This window comes from Equus quagga, chromosome 1 (assembly GCF_021613505.1).
Source record: "Equus quagga isolate Etosha38 chromosome 1, UCLA_HA_Equagga_1.0, whole genome shotgun sequence".
In the NCBI taxonomy this organism is placed as follows: Eukaryota; Metazoa; Chordata; class Mammalia; order Perissodactyla; family Equidae; genus Equus; species Equus quagga.
The window spans coordinates 88799132-88821362 of NC_060267.1; the positions used below are offsets into that span (position 1 = coordinate 88799132).

General features: G+C 52.7%; 1 protein-coding gene across 4 annotated transcripts in view; it reads left to right on the forward strand.

Annotated features, from left to right (window-relative positions):
* STXBP1 (syntaxin binding protein 1) overlaps positions 1-20592 on the forward strand; it is a 64787-nt gene extending 44195 nt beyond the window's left edge. Inside the window, exons 12-20 of one of the 4 annotated variants that reach the window (XM_046670528.1) lie at positions 1458-1523; positions 2249-2329; positions 4551-4689; positions 5384-5493; positions 6824-6925; positions 8635-8720; positions 11550-11704; positions 18111-18193; positions 18654-20592. In XM_046670528.1, the coding sequence (XP_046526484.1) occupies positions 1458-1523; positions 2249-2329; positions 4551-4689; positions 5384-5493; positions 6824-6925; positions 8635-8720; positions 11550-11704; positions 18111-18151 (780 nt within the window). In that variant the 3' untranslated portion in view covers positions 18152-18193; positions 18654-20592. Of the gene's footprint in view, positions 1-1457; positions 1524-2248; positions 2330-4550; positions 4690-5383; positions 5494-6823; positions 6926-8634; positions 8721-11549; positions 11705-13210; positions 18194-18653 lie in introns of those variants that run through there. The other 3 variants (XM_046670510.1, XM_046670519.1, XM_046670538.1) reach the window with 3 other exon arrangements.
* The last annotated feature ends 1639 nt before the right edge of the window (positions 20593-22231 follow it).

Consider the following 22231-nt stretch of genomic DNA (forward strand, 5'->3'; position numbering starts at 1 on the left):
TACCTGGGCCTCTCCTTACCCTCACTGTTCAGCAGAGCTGGCTTACCCGTCTTAGTCAGGGGAAATGCAGCTCTGATTGTATCACTCCCTTGCTTAACACCATTCAGTGACTTCCCGTTCCTAGCAGAATCAAGCCCCCACCTGGGGGCATGCTTTACAGCACCCAGGTCATCAGGCCCCTCAGACTCTCTCTAGTCTCATCTCTGCCTCCCTCCTTCCTGCCTCTGCCACCTTGCTCCAACCATGCCTGAGTTCCTTCCCTGGGCCCTGCCTTGTGAAGTTCCTGTCCCTTGGTTCAGGCATCAGTTTCTTGGAGAAATCTTCCTGACTCCTCCCTAGACTAGTGAGGTGCCTCTGCTCTGTGCACCCACACTTGTGATTCCCTCAGAGTGCTAATCCACTCGGTTGGAATGGTGCCTTTGCTCGATGTTAGCTCCATAAAGGCAGAAATCTCTTTTTTTTTTTCTTGTCCTTGTATCTCCAGCACCTAAAAGTACCTGGTGTGTAGTAATAATTCAAGAAATTCTGTTGGATAAATGAGTAGGATTAGGTGGATCACACAGTTAGAATGTAAACAGGGGCTAGCCCTGTGGCTTAGTGGTTAAGTTCAGCATGTTCCGCTTCAGCAGCCCAGGTTTGGCTCCCAGGTGCAGACCTATACCACTCATCAGCCCTGCTGTGGTGGTGACCCACATACAAAATAGAGGAAGATTGGCATGGATGTTAGCTCAGGGCAACCATCTTCCTCAGGAAAAAAAAAAAGAAAAAAATATTGAAAGGGGGCTGGCTCAGTGGTGTAGTGGTTAAGTTTGGCATGTTCTTCTTTGGTGGCTCAGGGTTCTTGGGTTCGGATCCTGGGCATGGACCTACACACTGCTCATTAGGCCATGCTGAGACAGCATTCCACATACAAAATAGAGGAAGATTGGCACATGTTAGCTCAGGGCCAGTCTTCCTCACCAAAGAAAAAGAATGTCAACAGACCCTTTCACCAGTCAGGATGCAGATTCTAGCCTTTCTTCTCCTTCTCCTTTCTTTGTACCTACCTATACGACTACAGTCATTCTGCTGAGACGAATTGTGAACCAGATGCTGAGACCACTTGAGCTGAATCTGCAGAAAAGCAGTGTGTAGAAGAAATATCATCCTTTTCTGGCAAGAATTATGCTCTCAATAACTTTCTAGTCCAATAAACAAAACATAATTGCTAGACTTCAGGGTTCAGTTCCCCACCTTTAAGACGGGCGTGATATTTGGATCAATAATTTTTGGAGGTAGAGACCTAGAAATCTAAACACACGTGACCTTGTGTTTAACGGATTCATTTCGAGAGTGAGAGAGCAAGCCCTTGGGAACTGTGGTGCTGGCTGCTGTCCTGTCCTGGACCCAGTGTCCTTACACAGCCTCCCAGATCAGGGCCACTGGACTAAGACCTCCTGCTTTCCTCTCCCTTATAGACCACCATGCGCGACCTGTCCCAGATGCTGAAGAAAATGCCCCAGTACCAGAAGGAGCTCAGCAAGGTACGGCGACCCGAAACGATTGATCGGAGTCACGAGGATGAGCAGCTGCACAAAGACTGCTCAAAGCCCCGCTACTCTGACTGATTGATCGAAATCCGCAGATTTTCAGTCGTCTTCAATTTTTATTAGGAAAAAAGGAAAGCTTGGGATAGCTTGTTTCATGACTCTTTTATCCTCTTCCTCTTTGTCTCTCTTCATCCTTCCTGTTCCTGACCTCGTGGCCTCTCCACGGGCTGCTTGAGTGTCCTCACGACATGATAGGTGGCTTCCCCAGAGCGAGTGACCCAAGAGAGTGCTAGGAAGAAGTCACATGGCTTTTCTGTCCTGGTCTGGGCTGTCCTGCGTCGCTTCCTCCACATTATTCGTTAGAAGCGAGTCACTAAATCCGGCCCACGCCCAGGGAGAGGGGAATTAGGCTCCAGGCCCCGGAGGGAGGAGTCTCAAACAATTCGGGAAGCACTGTGAGACCCTCACAGCGCACTGCCCCCCTCAAGGGTTTCTCCTAACTCTTTACTCTGTCAGGATGTGATGTGTCCTTCTCTCCTAACACACAAAAATGTCTTCCTTGTGGTATTTGTGGACCTGCTTGGAGGCCTGTTCCGTCTCCTTGATGAGGCTGGAGACTCCTTGGCGCCTGGCACAGGGTTCATTGACAGCAGGTGTTTGGTAGACGCTGCAGGAAGCAGCGAGTGGTTCCCTGACCTCGACTCTCTGCTTCTTCCTAGTACTCCACCCACCTGCACCTTGCCGAGGACTGCATGAAGCATTACCAAGGCACCGTGGATAAACTCTGCCGGGTGGAGCAGGTAGGACCCCTTCCTCCTCTTTCTGCCAGGCCCGTTGACCCAGCTGAAGTATAATGTCTGACCTTGAACATCCTGCAGAATCACAGGATGTAGAGATGGGAAAGCCTCCTAGCTCATGTTGCCTCAACTCTCTGGAGCCAACGCAGTGCCACTCTCAATGGTAGGGACTAGAGTGGTCTGGAGTGCTGTGCCGTTTGCATTGTGCATGTCTGGCTTTCCAAAGGCCCCGGTTCCCCTGGAATGGCTGAAGAGAGATGTGTGGAGCCCTGAGCCCTGCACTGACAGGCTGGCTGGACTTTATATCCCGAGTACGTTTCCTCCTGGTGTGCCCACACCGGCTTTGGAGACCTAGAGGCTGAACGAGGATAGAGCAGTAGCGGGTCAGAATTTTCCCACAGCCTCACCGATCAGTTAGGACTGTAAGTTGAGAGTGTGGGATTTGAGTTCGTCACTGATGTGTTTGACGTGCCTGTTTCTGTCTGCTTTATATTCCTCATCTGCAAAGGGAGATAACAATGCTGCCACACGTTCTAGCAGTGTTGTGTGGTCACTAATCCTGGGACTTCTTTCTTGAAGTGTGACAACATTGCTCAACTAGGAGCAGCTTCTAGGGGAAGAGAGGGCATTCAGCGATTCTGAAGCCTTGGCTGAAGGTCCCTTTTCACAGAAAAAAGCATCTCAAGTTCTTAGGGTGAAGCTGAGATTTAATCCTCTGGTTTGACGTGACAGGCTCAGCTCAGGTTTATGAGACCCGTCCTTTCATTGGACGATTGGAGACTCATTGACTCTTCTACAAGGAAGTAGCCCGGCTGAAATCGGTCAGTTTCACCGGTGATCTTGGAGAACACAAGGTGGCCTCTGCAGAAGGACTAGACCCTCCAGAAAATAGGTTCTACCTGCATCAGTAAAACTGCTTTTGGGATTAATCCTTGGAAGCTCACAATTTTTCAGAAGTGCTCCATAGTATTTAATTGGACTTTTAGAGGATGTTAGAATCAGGTCCTGCTGGACAAACGTCTGTTAGGCCAGCGGGAGGACCAAGAGGTGAAAGGGCCACGGAGAGGGGGCCCACCTGCCTGGGACCCAGACTGGGAAGAGACCCAAACTCAAGATCATCATTGTCACAGACTCCTGGGATCTTGAAAACAAGGGACCCTTCAGGCAACCTCTGTGAGAGCTACAGAGGAAGCTGCAGCCACTGGTGTCTGAGAATGAGACCAGATGGTTGCTGATTTGCCAAGACTAACATGCTGCTTTCTCTGGCCTGAGAGAGCAAGCAGACTCCTGTCTGAGTCGTCAAGTGGGGCCCATAGTGCTTACTTCACTCTCTTCGGTCCTCAGTTCTTTTGTCAGCCCTTCTCTCCTCATCTCCCTGGGTTGGATTTGCAGTTTGGGAGGCTTTTTTCTTTCTCCTCCCCCTGGAAGCATTTGGAAGATTAAAAACAGAGGTGAGGGCCAGCGCAGTGGTGCAGCGGTTAAGTTCACACGTTCTACTTTGGCGGCCTGGGGTTCGCTGGTTCAGATCCCGGGTGTGGACCTACACACCAGTTATCAAGCCATGCTGTGGCAGCGTCCCACATATAAAGTAGAGGAAGATGGGCACTATGTTAGCTCAGGGCCAGTCTTCCTCAGCAAAAAAAAAAGAGGAGGATTGGCAGCAGATGTTAGCTCAGGGCTAATCTTCCTCAAAAACAAAACAAAACAAAAAACAGATTATAAACCTAGGTAGTTAAAACTCAAAAAGCGTGTCCTTCAGTGCCAGGGAAGCAGAGTGGAGACAATCTGGCCAGGCAGAGGCGGCTAACTGTGCCCGAGCTCTTCCTGTGTGGGAAGAGCGTCCCTTTGAGCCCCAATCCCTCGGCAGGGCTTTGTTCCTCTAGGCGACCCAGGATTGAGGCTTGACCTATGGACGTGGTGCAGGTACTCTGCACTCACCTGAGGGAACAACCTACCTTTGAACAAGATGGCAGGTCATTGTGGTTTCTGTCTTTGGAAAGTGAAACCTGGGGCTTTCCTCAATTCTCACTGATGTTTTAAAAAAAAACAATGCTGATTACCTCAGTGCTAATTACAGTGCACTGTGAGAGTAGAAGCACCTGTGTGAGACCTGCCCCCAGGCAAGCTACAAATGCCAGACATTCGTGGACCACCAGCTTCCTCATAGTTACCCTCTGTCCAGACTGCCACTGGAAATGGGGCCAACAGGGTGTCTTTTCTGCAGGACCTGGCCATGGGCACAGACGCTGAGGGGGAGAAGATCAAGGACCCCATGAGGGCCATCGTCCCCATTCTGCTGGACGCGAACGTCAGCACTTACGACAAGATCCGCATCATCCTCCTCTACATCTTTCTGAAGAATGGTAGGGACGGTGGGGCACAAGGAGGGGCGGCCCTTCCTGGGAAAAGCGAGGCCACTGGGAGAGGGAAGACAAAGTGGCCGAGTAGTTTAAAAGATGTGGAAAAGGGTATTTAATAAGATCTTAAGGGGTCTTTGCATCTGGGGAAATGTCATGTAGGCAAATCAGTTACACTGGTGGCTGAGTATCTGTTACAGTAATGTAAAGTTAATCAGAGCTGTGGGATATGTGACAAGAGGACAGGGTGGGGATGCTGCGAGGGCCTGCTGGCTTTATGGCCAGATTATTAGAGTAGATCTGCTGGATAGTTTTAACTTGCATCACATTTGTAATCTATGCCTTTAAATAAGTGATTTTTACCCACATCACAGTTGCCCATGAGTGTCATTGGACAGAAGATGGACACAGGGACTCCTTGTCCAAGTCGACTCTGATGTGGGCCAGGGGTGGGCAGGGGTGGCTGAGACGAAGGAGACAGATGGAAACAGAGACCAGGAGGGGCGGTGATATAGACTGTGATGGTCACAGCCTAGGGCGGAGTGGCGTCAGAGTCCTGACCTGTCCTCTTCTGACAGTGAAGTCTGTGTGGGGCACAGATGAGTGTCCACTAATCCCAAGGACGAGGGGCAGGAGATCGGCTCTGCTGGGTGTGCGATGCGCAGGCTGGGTGTGGTGATCGGGGGTTTTCTTCTCTCAGGAATCACTGAGGAAAACCTGAACAAACTGATCCAGCACGCCCAGATCCCCCCGGAGGACAGCGAGATAATCACCAACATGGCGCACCTCGGGGTGCCCATTGTCACAGACGTAAGGGGCCAGCCTTGCGGGGGGTAGGGAGGGGCGAGAGGGAAGCTGGTGTGTCGTATCTGTTCTCCCCGACTTAGTGGCTATAGGCACTTGCTCAACATCGAGAAAGAGAAAACAGATAAAATAAGGGGAATGAAGGGAGAGAGGTGCAATGACATAGAGGTCTAACACCAAGAACCCAGACGTGCGCGTGAGGGAGTCAGTCATTCAAGCCCAGCTGTGTCTGTGAAGCAGCCCAAACTAGGAGCCACGTCAGCCGCACCCTTCGTCCCCTGAGGTCAGTTTGGCTTTGCCTCTGCACACCCAGACTCGTGTGCTGTGAGGGTGAGAATACGACACTAGCCTCACTGGCCGTGACTCAGAAGCAAGTCAGGGCAGGTGGTCTAGGGGCCTCAGCACACAGTGAGCTCTGGAAGTGATGGGGGGCCAGGGGCTCCAGAACTCAAGGATGAGGCTAAGCACTCCCCAGAGCACTCTGCTGGGAACCTCCCTGTGGGAGCCCTACTGTGCGCCTCCTTGCTGCAGGCAGTCAGCTCACGCCACAGGTGACAAAGCCAGAGCGGCAGAGGCCCTCCTTTTGGATGCTTGGAGTCAAAAACTTTGTTCTGGAGCCACCAGACCTGAGACCTGTAACGGGCGGAGGTTTGGTGTTTTTAGACCCTTGTTCACAAGAGGGACCAAAATGAGAATGGAGAAGATTCATTCAGTACATCCTGTGCTTCTGAAGCAAAATCAGAAAATAAGAGAGGGGGCTGGCCCCGTGGCCAAGTGGTTAAGTTTGCACGCTTCACTTCAGTGGCCTGGGGTTTTGCTGGTTCGGATCCTGGGCGGTGACATGGCACCACTCATCAGGCCACGCTGAGGTGGTGTCCCACATAGCAGAGCCAGAAGGACCTATGACTAGAATATACAACTATGTACCATGGGTTTTGGGGAGACGAATTAAAAAAAAAAAAGAAAATTGGCAACAGATCTTAGCATGGGGCTGATCTTTAAAAAAAAAAACAAAACGAATAAGCCACACCCAAAGCACTATTTTCTCCTATAATCAGCAGCAGACTGTTTTTTTAACTATGTGGGTTTTTTAAATGGCACTTGAATATTTGACCCACATTTGCCATTTTTCATGGCTTTAAAGAACCAAATTTGCACCAAATTCTTGGGCTGAGCCCAGGGGGCATATTTTGGGCTTTTCCAGGGAAACCTCCCCACTCACTACTCTTTGTCAGTGCTGACTCTCTGAAGGGAGTCCTTGGGAGAGAATTTCCAGGGCCGGCAAGGTCACCCAGGGCCTGAGTGGCCCTGACTCAGTCTCTGTGTTTGTATTCAGTCCACGTTGCGTCGCAGGAGCAAACCAGAGCGGAAGGAGCGCATCAGTGAGCAGACCTACCAGCTCTCACGATGGACCCCGATCATTAAAGACATCATGGAGGTCAGTGAGGGTGGGCTGGGGTGCTGCACTTGGAGGCCCAGATGCTTCTGGCGTCACCTGCTGTCAGGTGGCAGTGACTCCCCAGGGTTTTGTATCCTTGAGGATTTGCATCCAGGTCTCCAGAGCTCTTTCAGGCCTCACAGCATACTTGTCCTAAGGGTTGATGAAGGGCTGTTCCAATAGACTGCCACACTCAGATCCCCGGGGTCCGTATGATTTAGCTCCATATTAGAGACCCCCCGCAATGGTACCATGTCCAAAGGAACCAGACCCGTCACAGCATGTGAAGGTCAGATGAGTGATGAGCTCCATGCTGAGGGTGCGGGTAAGCCACGCAGCACACCTCGGCGTGTGGAAGGGCCTCCAAACGTGGCCCCGGCCCACCCCTCCTCTTCCTCCACTGCTCCCCTCCCCAGCCTCCCCGTCAGCCAGAGACCCTCCAGCGTGTCTCTGCCTCTGCTCTTCTGCTCAAGCCCACCCCTCGCCTGGAATGTTCTTGTTCTCCTTTCCGTACCCTGAATCCTGCCTGCCTTCAAATCCCCCATCAGGGCTCAGCGTTCTGGCCCACCACCTGCCTGTCTGACCACCCAGCACCACAGAGGCCTCCCTGGGCTCCTGTGACGTGTGTCAGCGATGCTTTTCACGTGTGTGTGTGTGCTCAGCCTTCTGGGTCATCTTTTTATTTCTTGGTCCTGTGCCCTCAACTGACGTGTCCTCTGGCCTCATGCCTCGTGCACAGTAGGTGTTTCATATTCGTGAGTGTAAGGTAGCCCTGTGGTGTCCCTCCCCTCTCTCCTTGTGGCTCAAGGACGCCCTACTTAGAGTCCCACCCTGCTAGGCCTTTGGGGTAGAGCTTGAAGACAGTCTGTCCGACTCCTGCACTTGACAGGTGGACAGGACAGGGGTCCCGAGGAGAGGGGACCTGCCCAGGATCCCTTCGTCAGTTCCTAGCAGTCCGGGTGTTCCCACTGAATTGTACATTACAATAGATATGTTTTAAATGTATAGAGTGAGTCAGCTTCCTATTTTTAAAACCCACAAAAGAAAAGATGGGTGAACCCGAGACATCTAGAAACCGTTACATTTCTTTGCTTGGTGGGTAGGCAAAGCCACTCCCTCTGTCTCATCTGGTCCTTTGTTCTCGGCTCCCTTTTCCTCCGCCTCCTCCCCAGTCGGTCAAAGAGACAGGTGTAGGCTTCACAGGGTAGCTGTTAGGAGGAGTGGAGATTTCTAGGCAGTGGGGGGTGGATAGCTGGATTCCGCCCACCAGGTAATTACACCCTTGGAAACGGAGGGTGTAAGGCCTTCTTCCCTGGTATGAGAGCCTCTGCCTGCGCCTAGTTTCTATAAGACTGATGGCAGTGTCGGGATGTTGCTGGACAGAATGCAACATTTATAACCTTGCATAGATGGTAAAAGAGAAAACAAAAACTAAATTGGAAGGGAAGCAAGAAAAATTAATGTTTTTAAAAAACTTCTCTCCAAGAGCAGGCGTACAAACTCCCCTCAGTGTATCAGCTGGTGCCAGAGCCCCTGGGCCAAGCCGGGCCCTGCACCAGACGCCCTGCGGCAGGCAGAGGCAGCGGAGCTCTGGGCGTTGCCAAGCTGGCCAGGGTTTTTGCTGAGTGGCTTGTTCCTCGAGCCATCTCACTCGGGTTCCCGTCGGCCCTCGTCAAACATGGCCGGCCCGATCTCTCTCTTCTTTCCAGGACACTATTGAGGACAAACTCGATACCAAACACTACCCTTACATCTCCACCCGCTCCTCTGCGTCCTTCAGCACCACCGCCGTCAGGTAGGCGGGAATCCCTGGGCAAGCAGGTGGGAGTGAGTGGGCCCGTCTCTGGTTGGGTGTCAGCTACATGGCAGCCCTGTTGTGATGCGGCCTCCTCCACGAGAACCCTCCTGCTGCTTCTCATCACAGCCAGAGTGCAGGCCGAGTCCTTACAGGGGCCTGGGAGGCCCTGCACGCCCTGGCTTCCCATCGCTCACTCCTCCTTCTGTCACTCCACTTCAGCCACACCAGCCTCATGCTCCTCCCTGAACACGCCTGGCTCACTTCTGCCTCACTTCTGCCTCAGGGCCTTTGTACTTGCTGTTCCCACTGCCTGAAATGATCTGTCCCCAGGTTTATCTGCATGTCACACCTCTTATCTCCTTCAGGTCCTTAGTCAAGTGTTACCTTCTCCCGTCTTCCTTAACCACCCTGTTTAAAATTACACTGCATCCATGTTCCTAGTAGTGTTATTCATAAGAGCTCTAAAGTGGAAATGGCCCAAATGTCCATCAGCTGATGAACAGATAAACAAAATGTGGTATATTCATACAATGGAATATTACTTAACAACAACAACAAAAGAATGAAGTACTGATCCGTGCTACGACATGGATGAACCGTGAAACAGACCAAGTGAAAGAAGCCAAACATAAAAGTCCACATATTATGCGATTCCATCTCTATGAAATGTCCAGAATAGGCAGATCCATAGAGACAGAGAGTAGATTCGTGGTTGCTGGGGACAGGGATGGAGGTGGGGGAATGAGGAAGGACCATTAATGGGTCCAGGGTTCCTTTCTGGGGGTGATGACATGGTCTAAAATTGCTGAGGGTGATAGTTCACAAGTCTGTGACCTTACTAAAAACGGTTGAGTTGTACACTTTAAATGAGTGAATTCTGTCCTATGTGAATTCTCTCTCAGTAAAGATGTTACAAAAATAAAGAATAAGAATTTCCAAGCCTCCCCAACACTTCCTATCTCCCTGCCCTGCCCTGTTTTTCTGCATAGATGACACCACCACTTAGCATATTCTTTGTGTTTATCTTGTTTCCTGCTGGTCTCCCCTGACTGGAATGTCAGCCTCCTGAGAGCAGAGATTTGTGTCCTTTTTGTCCTCAGTGCCTAGAACACAGCCTGGCACGTGGCAGGTACTCAGTGTATTCTGTCTTCCCTTTTGATTAATTTATTTTAGTGATTAATTAAAAAGGGGATGAATGCATCGTCTGCGTAGAGACACATTTCTCAGATTCGCTCCTGACCGAAATGTGGGTGCCCTGGGCTGGGTTTCTGCCACGTGCCTGCTGATGCTCAGACATGTCTCAGCTTCGAGATGTGAGTCGACAGCAGTCCATACTTCTGTCCCTGGTTCTCTGACGCTGTCTTCTTGCATTCACCTCCAGACTCCTCTCTGCTCCCTCGTCTGTGTGGTCCAGGCTCCTCCCTGACCCACAGCCACGTCTGTTGCCTTTCCTGAGTGGCAGCTTCTGTTTTCCTCTGACAGCAAGGGCTTTACTTGGCTCCTGAGAACAGGCAAGACAACACATGAGCGTGGAGCAGGAGAGTCACCAGCTCCAGAGAGGGTGACCTGTGGCGCTGGCGTAGCGTGCAATTCCAGGATTCACGCTCCATGTGGACTTCTTTGTCCCTCTTCTCGTGCTGTGCCCGCCCGTTCCCTCTCTTTCCTCTCCTCCTTCTGTCTTCACTTCTAGGCCTTCTCCTGGGCCTGGGCCGGAGGCCTGCACGGCGTCTGTGGCATTGTGCATCCCCTCTGATGGCAGTGTTCTTGCCAACATTGGAGTAAAATACAAAATCCCCGGTAGTGCCACAGCCAGGCTGGCTGATGATGGCAGATTGTCAACTGGTTGCTCAGGCAAAGAAGATGGCTGTGAAATTCTCTGGATTGGCCCAAATGGGCCCCCAGGGCCTTCGAGATTTGGAAAGTGACTTTGATGTTGTCATGAGTCAGGAATAAGGGCAGAGATTTCACTGTCCGCAGGAGACTGTCCTCGTTTTGTTTTCATTTTTGTTGTTTTCCCCATTTTCTTACCTGGAAGTGACCCATTTCTCATTGTTTCTGAGGACAAGGTGAAGACCCACTGAGGACAGCCCAGGGGGAGAGGGGGCACCTCTGAGAACTGTCCCACTACTGAAATGTGTGTCCTTCAGGAGACAGCTCAGTGTCACCTCCTCTGGGAAACCGTCCCCAGTGATGCCCAGACAATGCTAGACAGTCCTCCCCTGTGTGTCCCTGTGGCACTGAGCCCCTCTCTGTCATAGCACGGTTCAGGCCTGCTTCCTTCTCCCACCCTCCCCAGTTCAGCCATGAGCTCTGGGTGGGCGAGGGCCCTTATCTCAGCAGGGCTGGCTCCTCGGGGCAGGGGCGCCCCAGTCATGAAGCACTCAGTGCACGTCTGTCTGTTCAGTAAGTCGATGTGCCAGCCTGAAGACAGGCCTCAGACCCTGTCGTCGCTGCTCATTGCCAGCAGAGTGGCCCAGACAAGCCTAGCAGCATGGACAGCGGGGGGTAGAAGCCTGGACGGATGTCACGCAGGGTGAAGCTATTATTGAACTTAGCATGTCACACTTTAAAGCCAACCTGAGCCTGTCTGTCGCCTACCTGTTTCTAAGACAGTGACAAGGTCATGGCTCAGGCGCTGTCATGCTTCTCCCAGCAGCCAAAGCACTTGCTAATTTGCACGGCTGTTCATTCAGCCACCGCTTACTAAGCACCTACTGTGCTTGGGACACTGACACACAGAACGAACTTGGAAACTAGTCATGAGGCACCAAGTGACAAATACCGTGAGTGTAGATAAACGTCATTAATCTCTCTCTCTCCCCCCAGCGCCCGCTACGGGCACTGGCATAAGAACAAGGCCCCGGGGGAGTACCGCAGTGGTCCCCGCCTCATTATTTTCATCCTCGGGGGCGTGAGCCTGAATGAGATGCGTTGTGCTTACGAGGTGACCCAAGCCAGCGGAAAGTGGGAAGTGCTCATAGGTGAGTGGGGCACGTTTTCTCTGGGGAAGGGGCTGCTTCACTGCATCTGGACTCCATTCCACGCGTCGGTGTCATCCTGTCCTCGATCTCCATCACTCCTGCAAATGTAGTCTCTAGGCCCGCTTGTGGACGGCAGAAGCTAAGGGGCGAAGGGTCTCTTCCTCGTGTGTCTTGATGAGAGGCACTGCATGCGGTGAGAAGGGCCCGGTCACGGACTCCAGCAGCCCCAGGCTCACGTTCCTGCTCTGCCACTGCCGAGTGGGCACCTTGAGCAAGACCCTCAGCTCCCAGGCTGCGACTTCCTTACCCAACAACATGGGGTTCGCCATACCCACTTACAGGCTTGCACTTGGCCTGTCAGGGTCCTGGCATTGGGCTTCGCGTCTAGAAGATGCTCGGGGAATGGAAGGTAAATTATGACCCCTGCTCTCCTGTCAGTTGGAGATGGACAGTCCCGGCATAGTGGCCTGACTGCTGGACTCCACTAAGGTTCCCCTACCAGTTCCTGCCTCTTCTAGGCCGATTATACCCTTTCCAGTATTTCCTGCTGGTTTTCCAGAAGAAAGGCAGCAGCTCACAAGAGCTGACTTACTGCAGCAGGAGAGGAGTTTCTCCTTTTTCGTGTCTGCAGGAGCTTCCACAACTTCTAGGCTTGGGAGAGGAAGAGCGAGCTGAGAAAGATCTTGCTCGCTCCAGATGCCTTCCCTTTGTCTTATCTTTCCCTTAAAATGGAGTTGCACCTGCCTAGGGTGCCTCTTGACGTTGACTGGCAAGAGGCTGTTGGCACCTGCTGCCTGGACCAGGCCCTGCCCTTTCCCCTTATCTTGATACGATGGGTCAGTTTTATACCTCCACTTTGGGGTGACCAGGTCACACTGCCCCCCAAGTCTCGGAGTGAGCGTGTCCTGCAGACCAGTGCATATGGCCGTTCCTGGGTCTATCAAGATGGACCTGGCACTCTCACCCTGCCTTCTAGATACCACCAATTCAGTGGGGAGACTGGACTTCTTCCCGCTCCGCCTCCCCACTCCCTGAAGCTTACCCTGTCTGGTTACCCTTTCTCCCTGTATTGTTTTGTCCTTTTTATTACATAGGCCCCCGTGATAAAGCTCTCTCTGTTCCCTGCTTGCATACATGTTGCATGACCATGTCGGCTAATTCTCAGCTCAAACACAGCTTTCCCGGGCAGAAGCTGTCCCAGCCAGGCTTGGGTGTAAATCTCCCTCTTCGACTTTGGCCTTGACTCGAGGTTCCCCATTGGGAGGTGGAGACCTGGGGAGAGAAAGTTGCCCGTGCAGATCCACGGGGAGGCCTTGTGCAGACAGCTAACGTCCGCTGTGTGGCCTCGCCCGCTTGGTGCATGCCGGCCATGTGCGTGTGCGTGTACGTGGCGTGCGTGTCCTGCTTTCTCACACCTCGTTGGCTGCTTACAATGTAGGCCTAAGTTGGCATGTTCCTGTAACGTTCCTTTGTTCAAGCAGTCAGCTGGCCTCTGTTCTCCTGCAGGTTCTACTCACATTCTCACTCCCACCAAATTTCTCATGGACCTGAGACACCCCGACTTCAGGGAGTCCTCTAGGGTATCTTTTGAGGATCAGGCTCCAACAATGGAGTGAGAGCCAGAGAAACAAAGTAAAAGCAGCTTATTACAGAAAAGAAACTCTTCCACTCTGAAGGGTTTTCTTTGATTCTTCCGTCACTCTTTTTTGTTATTTTTCCCTTTTCAGTTTATTATTTCTTTGATTTTCTTTCAATAAGAAAATGCTTGCAGTTCTTAACACCGATTGAAAATGTGTCCGAAGCCACCCTCACACTCCCAGCCACGAGGGCCCCTGGGCTCTGGCTCGCCGGCTCACTCGGCCAGCTGCAGCCCACTGGGTTCCAAACCGAAAGTGAGAACAATGGCCCTGAAGAGGCCTCCAGAGGGAGCTGCCAGCTGAGGGGCGCCGGCCGCCTGGTGCCCACGCCTGCTGGCCCAGGGGTGGGTTTGTGGGCACCAGGCAGAGAACGCAGAGCGTCCTGGTGTGATGTGATGTGGGGACTTGAGAGTGAGGCCAGCAGGAGTTCAAGGGACTGTCGTGTCCAAGAAGGCAGAACTCCAGTGGAGATAGCCATGGGGACCTGATCACAAGGAAGGCTCGGCAGAGAGTGTCAGAATAGCCTCCAGGGCAGGGGAGGGAGATGTGTAAATACCTCTTTCCCAGGACGGGTGCTTAGCCCAGAACGATTTCTAAGGGGTGATGGGGCCATGAGCCACTAAGTACTTGGTGAGCTCCAGCCATCAGTGCACAGAGCTTATGTCTCACGTTCCTGTGGGCAAAACAGCACCGAATAGTCATTCGCTCTTTTAGTAGGTGCTTTTATCTTAATTCTCCTGTGGATCCTTTCAAGAGTTGAGTAATCACAGTCCTACACCTGTTGAGGTCTTGGTACGATCTGAGAGCCTTGGGGTAGAAAACCGGCCTTAACACCAGTGTGTTGTTTTAAAGAGCATCTTCTCTCCCTCACGTGCCTTTATCTCAGTTTCCCAGGAACTCGTGGTCTGTTTGGTGGATGATCCAGATTTTATTCTTGTCCTCGTCCTTCCTCTCTCTTTCCATCCTTCTTATGTGCTCGGAATCTCCTATAATGTGTCTAAATGGCGACTGATACTGAAGGACGCCACTGAGCTATGTTAGGCATTCTGTGATGAGGCCACGTTTTGTGTCCCTGACTTCATGTGCTCCACTGACTATGGCCCTGAAAATGCCCCCTTGCCCTGGGCTAGATGTGGCCGGTGAGTCATGGAGCATGAGCCACCTGTGAGTAGTGGAAAGACCACGAGCACCTGTGACTGCGGGTCACTCCCCCTTACTGAGCCACAGTCTGTGGAACACAGGAGGCTGGATCGCAGGGCCCCAAGGCTCCTCCGAGCTCTGACCTGCTGTCACTCAGTAATTCAGATCCGTGACTCAGACCTGCGGTCCTGCCCCCTCTCGTGCACTCTGCTGAACCTCGGGGGAGCGTTCTCTCAGGGCTGGGCTAGGGATACATCAGAGCATGCGTGTTTGTATAAAGGGAATGCGCTCCATCCAAGGAGGACTCTCTCTAAAGGTCCACAGGAGGCCACCCGTTTATCTCCTCCCCTTTCCCTCCCTTGGCCAAGAGATGGCTCCCCCCGCCCCGGGCAGTGGTGAGGTGAGAAAGAGCCCAGGCTGCCTTCCCCTAGAAAGCAAGGCCAGTGGGTGGTGAGTAGGAGCCATTGTTGAAAAACAGTCGTTTAGAGCACCTCAGTAGCTTGGAATCAGACAGCTGGTCCTGTGTGCAGAAGGCAGGTAGGTGGATGGCATTCACTGCAAGATGTGTTTTAAGGCTTCTAGAAGGACAGCTGTTCAGTCGAGGCAGCAGCAATGGCAGAACACTTGCAGGACTGGAAGACTGACAAACCCGGACCCCAAGGGCTCCTGCTAGGGTTCGCCAGGGATTCGCTGCTTCGGAAGCAGCCTCCCCGTTGCAGACTGTCATCCTTAGTTTTACGTCCCATCAGCAGAGCAGCTCTCGGCTGCCGTGGGAGCAGAGAGAGCGTGAGTGGACTCTGGTTGTATTCTCGGCTTCTGGAATGCTTTGTTGGGCAGTGCTGGGTTTTAGAGAGCTCGGTTAAGAAAGAGCGAGGCACAGAGCCCTGATACCACGGAGGCCGGAAGGCAGGTCACAGTCTGACCTGCCCCATTCTGTTGTGACTGTTCAGGTGACCAAAGACTGGGCCAGTGCAGGACGTTAGAGAGCCAGGGTTGTCCCCAATGCCGGTACTTGCGGGAACTTAGCTTTTAAGAGTTTTGCGCTCAGTGCTGAATGAGGGTGTCCCCAGCAGGCTGGTGCGTGGGCCTCACTCTGTCCTGCTGGCCCCTCTCTCTCCTGGAGCTGAGGCCAGCTCCCAGGGTCTGGGTTAAAGGGAGTGGGCGTGGATCGCTGATGTGCACAGATACCACCAAGGCTCATCTTAACCCCCACCAATCCATCATCCCCCATGTCTGAGACGTGAAGTCTTTTGATCAGATCTTCACCTCTACACTGTGGGTGGTTTATGTTAAAGTGCTTGTCCCTTGGGAATGTCGGAGGCTGTGAGAAGCCGAGGAAAGAGGGCCAGCCGGCCGGATTAGACTCTTACACAGCACTTACACTTGGGAGAAAGCTTTTGTTTCTTTATGTTGAATGTTTGCTTTATTCCAGCTTGGGGTCATACAACTTTCATTTTTCAGGGCCACTCAGATTTGAATCCTAATTCAGAGCCGAGCCCTGGCCCAGCTGCTCTTTAAGCATTCCCCTGCATTTCCACTCTGGGGCCTGAGGCCACAGGGTGCCTGGAATTGAAACCAGTGGCATGGCCTCTGGGCCTGGCTGTGTCCCCAACCCACTGTGAGCAAGCACGCCACCGCTCTGGGCTTCCTTCCCCTGTCTGTGGGTGCAGGGTGGGCCAGAGCACGTTCTCCAAACCTGGCGGACCACCACGCCCACCGGGGTTGCTCTCAGACGTGCATGTTCCCTGGCGCCACCCTGGATGTCCTGAGTCAGGAGGGCTGTTTCAGCCAAACCCAGGAATGACTGGACCAGCTGGTCTGTAAGGACGCTCCTGATTTTCAGATTGTCTCAGTGAGGAAAGCAGGATTGTGTCCCGGCGGAGCTCGCTGTGTCTGGCCCACAGCCTTGACAGACTTCTGGATGACGTGGTTTTTGGGGACCACTGTTCATCTTTCACAATCTTCCAGTTCTGTAGAATAAGAGGGACCCTCAGAGCCATAGGACCTCCTTCCTGTTCTGGAAGGTCCATACAGTCAGCCACCTATGGGTTCAAAATGAGAATGTTTGCAAAATGTGGATTACAAACTCACCCAGCCCAATTTGCAGTGTTTGTGGTGGTGAAAAGCTTGACCAGGTGTTAAAACATGCAGATGATTGGGTGGCAAGAAGTGGCTCTGGGGGGGCAGAGGGGGTTGGTTTGCAATAACTCCAGCTGGTCTGGGTCCTTTAAAGAGACCAGGCAAGTTAGGGCCCAGGACTGTGCCTGTCAGGGAGAGCCCCGGAGGCCTCTCTGGTTGTCCCACACTCTTGGTCCTGGAAGTTTTGTTCTTTCAGCTGAAGACTGGGAACACCAGATGGTCAATAATAAGATAATATTGGAAAGTTCTAGAGCGTGGATTCCTTAACCTCTTTTTGGCCTCCCCCAAATCCTGAATGTAAGCAAGGATAGGGAGCACTTTGGGGTGGGCATCTGATCAGAGGCCCCTTTTGACTTTTCCTCTAGTTCGAGCCGGCCTTCTTTTTTCCTGGAACTCAGTGGATGGGGGAGGGGGAGACTGTTAGCAAAAGTTTCTCTAGCACGTGCCCTGTTCTCACCTTTACCTGGAAGCGGCAGTCCTCGCACGGAGGACCCACAGCTGCCTGTCAGGGTGTAGACACACGGGCTGCGCCGAGTTGAGATTTGGAAGGCCCTCATTTTGGCAATGGTTCACTGTTCAGAGTTTGATAACCTTTATTCCTGTCTCCTCATTTGTGGAGCAGCCTTTGACCTCTCTTAGGACTAACGGAAGATTGGTAAGGTCACGGAAATGAGTGTACTTTGGAGGAAAAGGTCACCATAGCAACGCCCAGGGACATAGTGCTGAAACCTGTCACATTTGCTGAAGGGGCCTCAGGTCTGCAGAATAACGAGTCAGCTTCAGAGCGCAGGGCTGGGCAGGTTGCCCGCATAGGACATCACCCTAGGCACCTCCAGGAAGGAGCCAGGCTTCCTCAGCAGAGCAGTGACCTGGTGGCTGGGGCTTGAACTGCAGAGCACCGGCTGTTGGAAGAAGCCCCTCAAAGTAGAGAGGGCTGTACGAGTTTCCCGCTGGTCTGGACTGGCTAGGAAGCTTCAAAGCCTGCAGTTCGAGCAGTCACGGGTCAGCTGAGCAAGTAGCCGTCAAAGGCCTAGGGACCCCGGTATTTGGAATCACTCCCCACAAGCTGGCCAAAGCCTCCTTTGCCTGCCCTCTGGGTGGGACTCTAGCATCCTGCGGTTTCTGCTCCCCTCCTCCCAGGAAGGCCCGTCCCTTGCCCGCATCTCCCGGGAGGCACATTTTCAAGTTCGGATCTCTTTTGTTCAGTTTCTCCCACCAGGATCTCTTTCTTTGAAGCCCACTGCTGCATGCGTGCAGGCCTCATGCTCACACGCCAGTCACTTCTGTTCTGTTTGAGTAAGTCCATGTCCAAACCACACGATCCATGCATCTTTTTTTACTGCACTTATTAGATCTCTCTCCGTATGAAAAAGGACTTCATTTACTTTTATTTTTTATTTTTTTATTTTTGCAGTAGAAGTATTTCTAATTCCATTAGCTTAAAGTTTTGCAAGCATTTCCAATCTCTTACAATACGCGGTCTTTGCAAGGTAAGGCCTCAGGTACCCGGCCCTTTCCCTTTCACACCTGAGGTCCCACCCACCACGGCAGGACCAACCAGCTGGCTACCGAGGTCAGTGGCTCCCCCAGTGTGCTCTGCCCATCAACTTCCTCCCTACCAGGCACCATCCTTTCCACACACAGTCCCCTCCCCACCCCCCGTCCCATCCCCAGCCTTTTCCCCTGCCATACGGTTTGGAATTTCTCTCCCTGGCTTCACCTTGAGTTCAAGAGAGACTTAGAAATGCAGCTGCCCTGTCCCCTGGCCGATGGCACTGAGCCCCCATGGAGAGGCGGGCTCCTTCTTTGGTACAGCCTGGGACCCTGCCTGAGCCAGAGGGGTGTGTTTATCCACAGTCCCCAAATGTCTCCCAGGCCTATTGTGACATGGCCCCAAACCCCAACCCTCCCTGCTTCCACTAGACCAAGACCAGGGTGGGGGCGGGGGAACGGATGAGGATCTGGGAATCCAGGAAAGGAAAAGTGTTTGAAACTGCAGCAGGCAAGCTCACCGTCTTTTCTGCCTCCCCCAGGATCCACGCACATTCTCACCCCACAGAAACTGCTGGACACGCTGAAGAAACTGAATAAAACAGATGAAGAAATAAGCAGTTAAAAAAATAAGCCACCCCTCCAAAAAGTGACCCCTCCTCCCACCGAGCTCCTCGGCCCCTGCCACTGACCGCCACGGTTACTTTGCTGGCCCTCTCCCCCCAACAGCTCCCCCGGCTCTGCACGCCCGGGCCGGCACTGTCGCCGCTGCATTCTTGTGTTTATTGATGCCCTCTTCTTGTTTGACACAGAAGAAAATAATGCATTGTGTTTTTTTAAAAGAGTATCTTCTATGTGTATCCTAAGAGAAGGAGTTCATGTGCGAGGGACACACTGCTGGAGAAGCTTTGGAACTGTCTAGAATGAATGGACACCTGCTCCCCGTTAGTTAGGATCCCGTGACCTTGTACATAACCCAGTGCGACATGTGCAAATTGCTTGAGTATGGGAAGGTAGACGTCTGGGTATTTTTAAAAACCTGTTTTGGGTTGTTCCTGTTCTTGTGGGAATCATAGAGATGTTTGTCCTTGGAGTATTTCAAGCGGAGGATTAATCTGTCGTCTCCACTCCAGTTCTTACCCCTCAGCGTCTGCTCTCATCCCGAGAAGCTTGGCAGTGAAGATCAGGTGACACCTCGTGAGGTTTGAGCTGGAACCAGCCTCTTTGCTTTCCTCAGTGGCTCATTCCCCCGGGGCTGTGGGTGGGGGCGGGGGGTGCCCACGTGAAGTCAGGCTGGGTGCCCTGGCCCATGTCCACCGCACTGTGACCCTGAGGGAAGGCGTTCTGCAGTCTGAGTCCCAGACAAATAAGGAGCAGGCATCCCCCAGAGGCCCTCATCTCCTGGAGAAGTAGTCAGGCCTGATCCTTTTGGCTGGACGCCTTCCTGCCCCAGGCATCACCCCCAACACCGCTCCCCTTTCTTAGTGGAGTCCGCCTGGGTAGAGCTCAGGGGTCAGGAAAGGACCAGGACAGAATGGGCTCTGCAGGCTCCCGGTCAGAGGGCCCTTTGCAGGAGAGAGCGCCCACGCCCCAGGACTTCCCACTGCCTGAGGGGATGCGCCTTGGGTTTGTACAGACCCTGTGCCCACTCAGACTGTCCTCCGGTTAAGATACTCCGTAATACTTTATTTTTTGTAGTGTGCGGTCATATGTCATCATGCTTGTAAGAGAAAATGATCCTTTTATTCTCTGTATAAAAACTTAGCTGTATAAAACTTAGCTCTAATGCAAAAATCTCGGAAGCAAACGGAGGGAGGGTGGCTCGTCATCCTCCGACTCAGCAGTCCTCTGTTCTCTGGTAGTGAGCGCACCGTTTGCTCTGCTGAGGGGTGTCATGAAATATAATGACAGTGGAAGTCACAAAAACGTCCCCCGCCCAGCCCCCCGCCTCCCTTCGACTCCTGCAGACCGTGTGTGTGTGTTCCTGTCTCGTGGTGTCGTTGCCGATGTGGTGTTTGCTACTTCTCGCGGCCGCTTTCCTTTCAGAGTGCGTTCCTTGCCCGCACGTTAGGTGCATCGTGCTGTTCTCTTCTCCAGGCTCTGAAGTCCCCCCTTTGCGCTCAGATGAGTTTCCTGGTCTGGCTCCCGCTCCTCCTTATGATGCCTGATTTCCTTAGGGCAGAACTGTAGGCACTGGCATTGCTTTCTTTCTTACTGTTCCTGCTCGTCCTGTCCCCTCCCCTTGACCAAACAATGCTCACGCTTCAGGACCTTGTTTGTCGAACATGTTGGTTTTCCTTTCTCTGTTATTTATATAAAAATAATTTATCAAAAGGATATTTTAAAACTAGTCTGTCTTGAAACTTGTTTACCTTGAAATGATCAGAATCTCAGTGTTGGAAAGTATTGAAGCACAAACATGTACCATCTCTGTACCGTTCTGTACTAAAGCACTCGAGTCAAATAAACGAATAAATCAGCGCCCACTCTCTGTGTCCCTGGTGCATCCTGGCCTGGTGTCCCTTCGGGGAGTGGAAGGAGAAAGCCTCCTGCACGGGTCCGCAGCAGAGGAGGCCAGCATCCCGGCCGTGGCCTAGAGTCTTCTGGATCCAGGTCACCGTTAACTCGCTTTAGGATCTGTGGCTGTCTCACATTTGGGGACAACCCGTGGACCTTGTCTGGGGCCCCCAGCAGTGACGGGGCACTGCCCGCAGATGAGGCAGTTCCTCCATCGTCCTATATCTCTCAATCTAGAATTCTCTCTGCCGCAGAGCCTGCAGGGCTGTCTCTGAGGATGCTCCCTCTGGAGCTTGTGGTGACAGTGCCTGTAGGACATGCCGTCAGGTTGCTTGATCAGTGTCACTGCTCTCCTCTGTCCCTGCTGCCACACCATCCAGCCTTCTAATGAACTTCTTTCCAGATCAGACACTGCTGCGTGTCCTGCTGGTCTTGAAGCCTGTTTGTGACCTGGGGAGACTGCGATGGGTTTGGCCCAGCCTGGGGAGTAGACCCTTAAGTTAGGTTGGGGTCACACTGACAACCTGCTCAAATACTGGGCCCAGGGGAGTGGGGCTCTTTAGAGGAGCTTCTGCTTCTACTCTTTTGCCCGCAGTCACTCTCTCCTTCAAATCCCCACCTGCTTTATGGCGTTAGGCAATCTGACAATCAAGGCACCGCCACAACCCAACTGTTGTCTGGTGAGCTTTGCCTTCAGGGAGATAATGGTGACAGTCAGGCCCCTCAAGTCCCTTGTTTGTTGGGTGGGTCCCCTCCCCATTTGACAGATGAGGAAGCTGAAGCTCAGAGATGCCGCGATTCACAGAGCTCGCTCCAGCCGAGGAGCATCGGACGCTCGTCGTCTTAGATCAGTAGTTCCTTCACCAGTAACCAGCACACCTTGGAATGAGATCTGAGACCAGCATTTTTAAATTCTAAATTGTTCTAAGCTGAGTTACATTACAGCAAAGTAAATACCATTTGCTCCTTCTTCCCAGGGCCACCTGGATCCTCCAGGCCCACAGCAATGGCTCGCTAGTCTCTCCCTGATTGTCCCTGACATCCCTTGACCCCTCTGGCACCTCTCTCTGCTCCACCCCCTCACCACCACCCAAGGCACACGAGCCTGGCCCTCGTTATGCTCCTGGCAGAAGTCTCGGTTCGCCTGTTACTCAGCACAGATGGAGCCTGCAGGCTGTTCCTCCAAGTCTCCGATGGTGTTACATATTCTGGGAGGGGCAGGGGCCTCTGAAACAAACCAGAGCATGCAGGATTGGACCAATAATGGCAATCCTACACCAAGACAGGTCTGTGAGCTGCAGCCGGTCACTCTGTCTTTCCGGGCCCAGGTCCAGGCTGGGGGGTCTCAGCCAGACCCTGCGGGAGGGCCTGGACACTCACCTCGGTGTGACACCAGGCATTCATTCCTGGGAGGCAGAGTGACCAGGAGCACAGACCTCAGCATCAGGCAGGCCTGGGTCAAATCCACGCTTGGCTTCGTTCTACAGGACCCTGATGAGGGACTCTGTCAAGGAGTGGAGTAGTGATGCTGAGCTGGTCCACATAAGGACAGGAAGCACTCGATCATGTTGATGGTGATGACGACGATTCCCAATCACGTCTG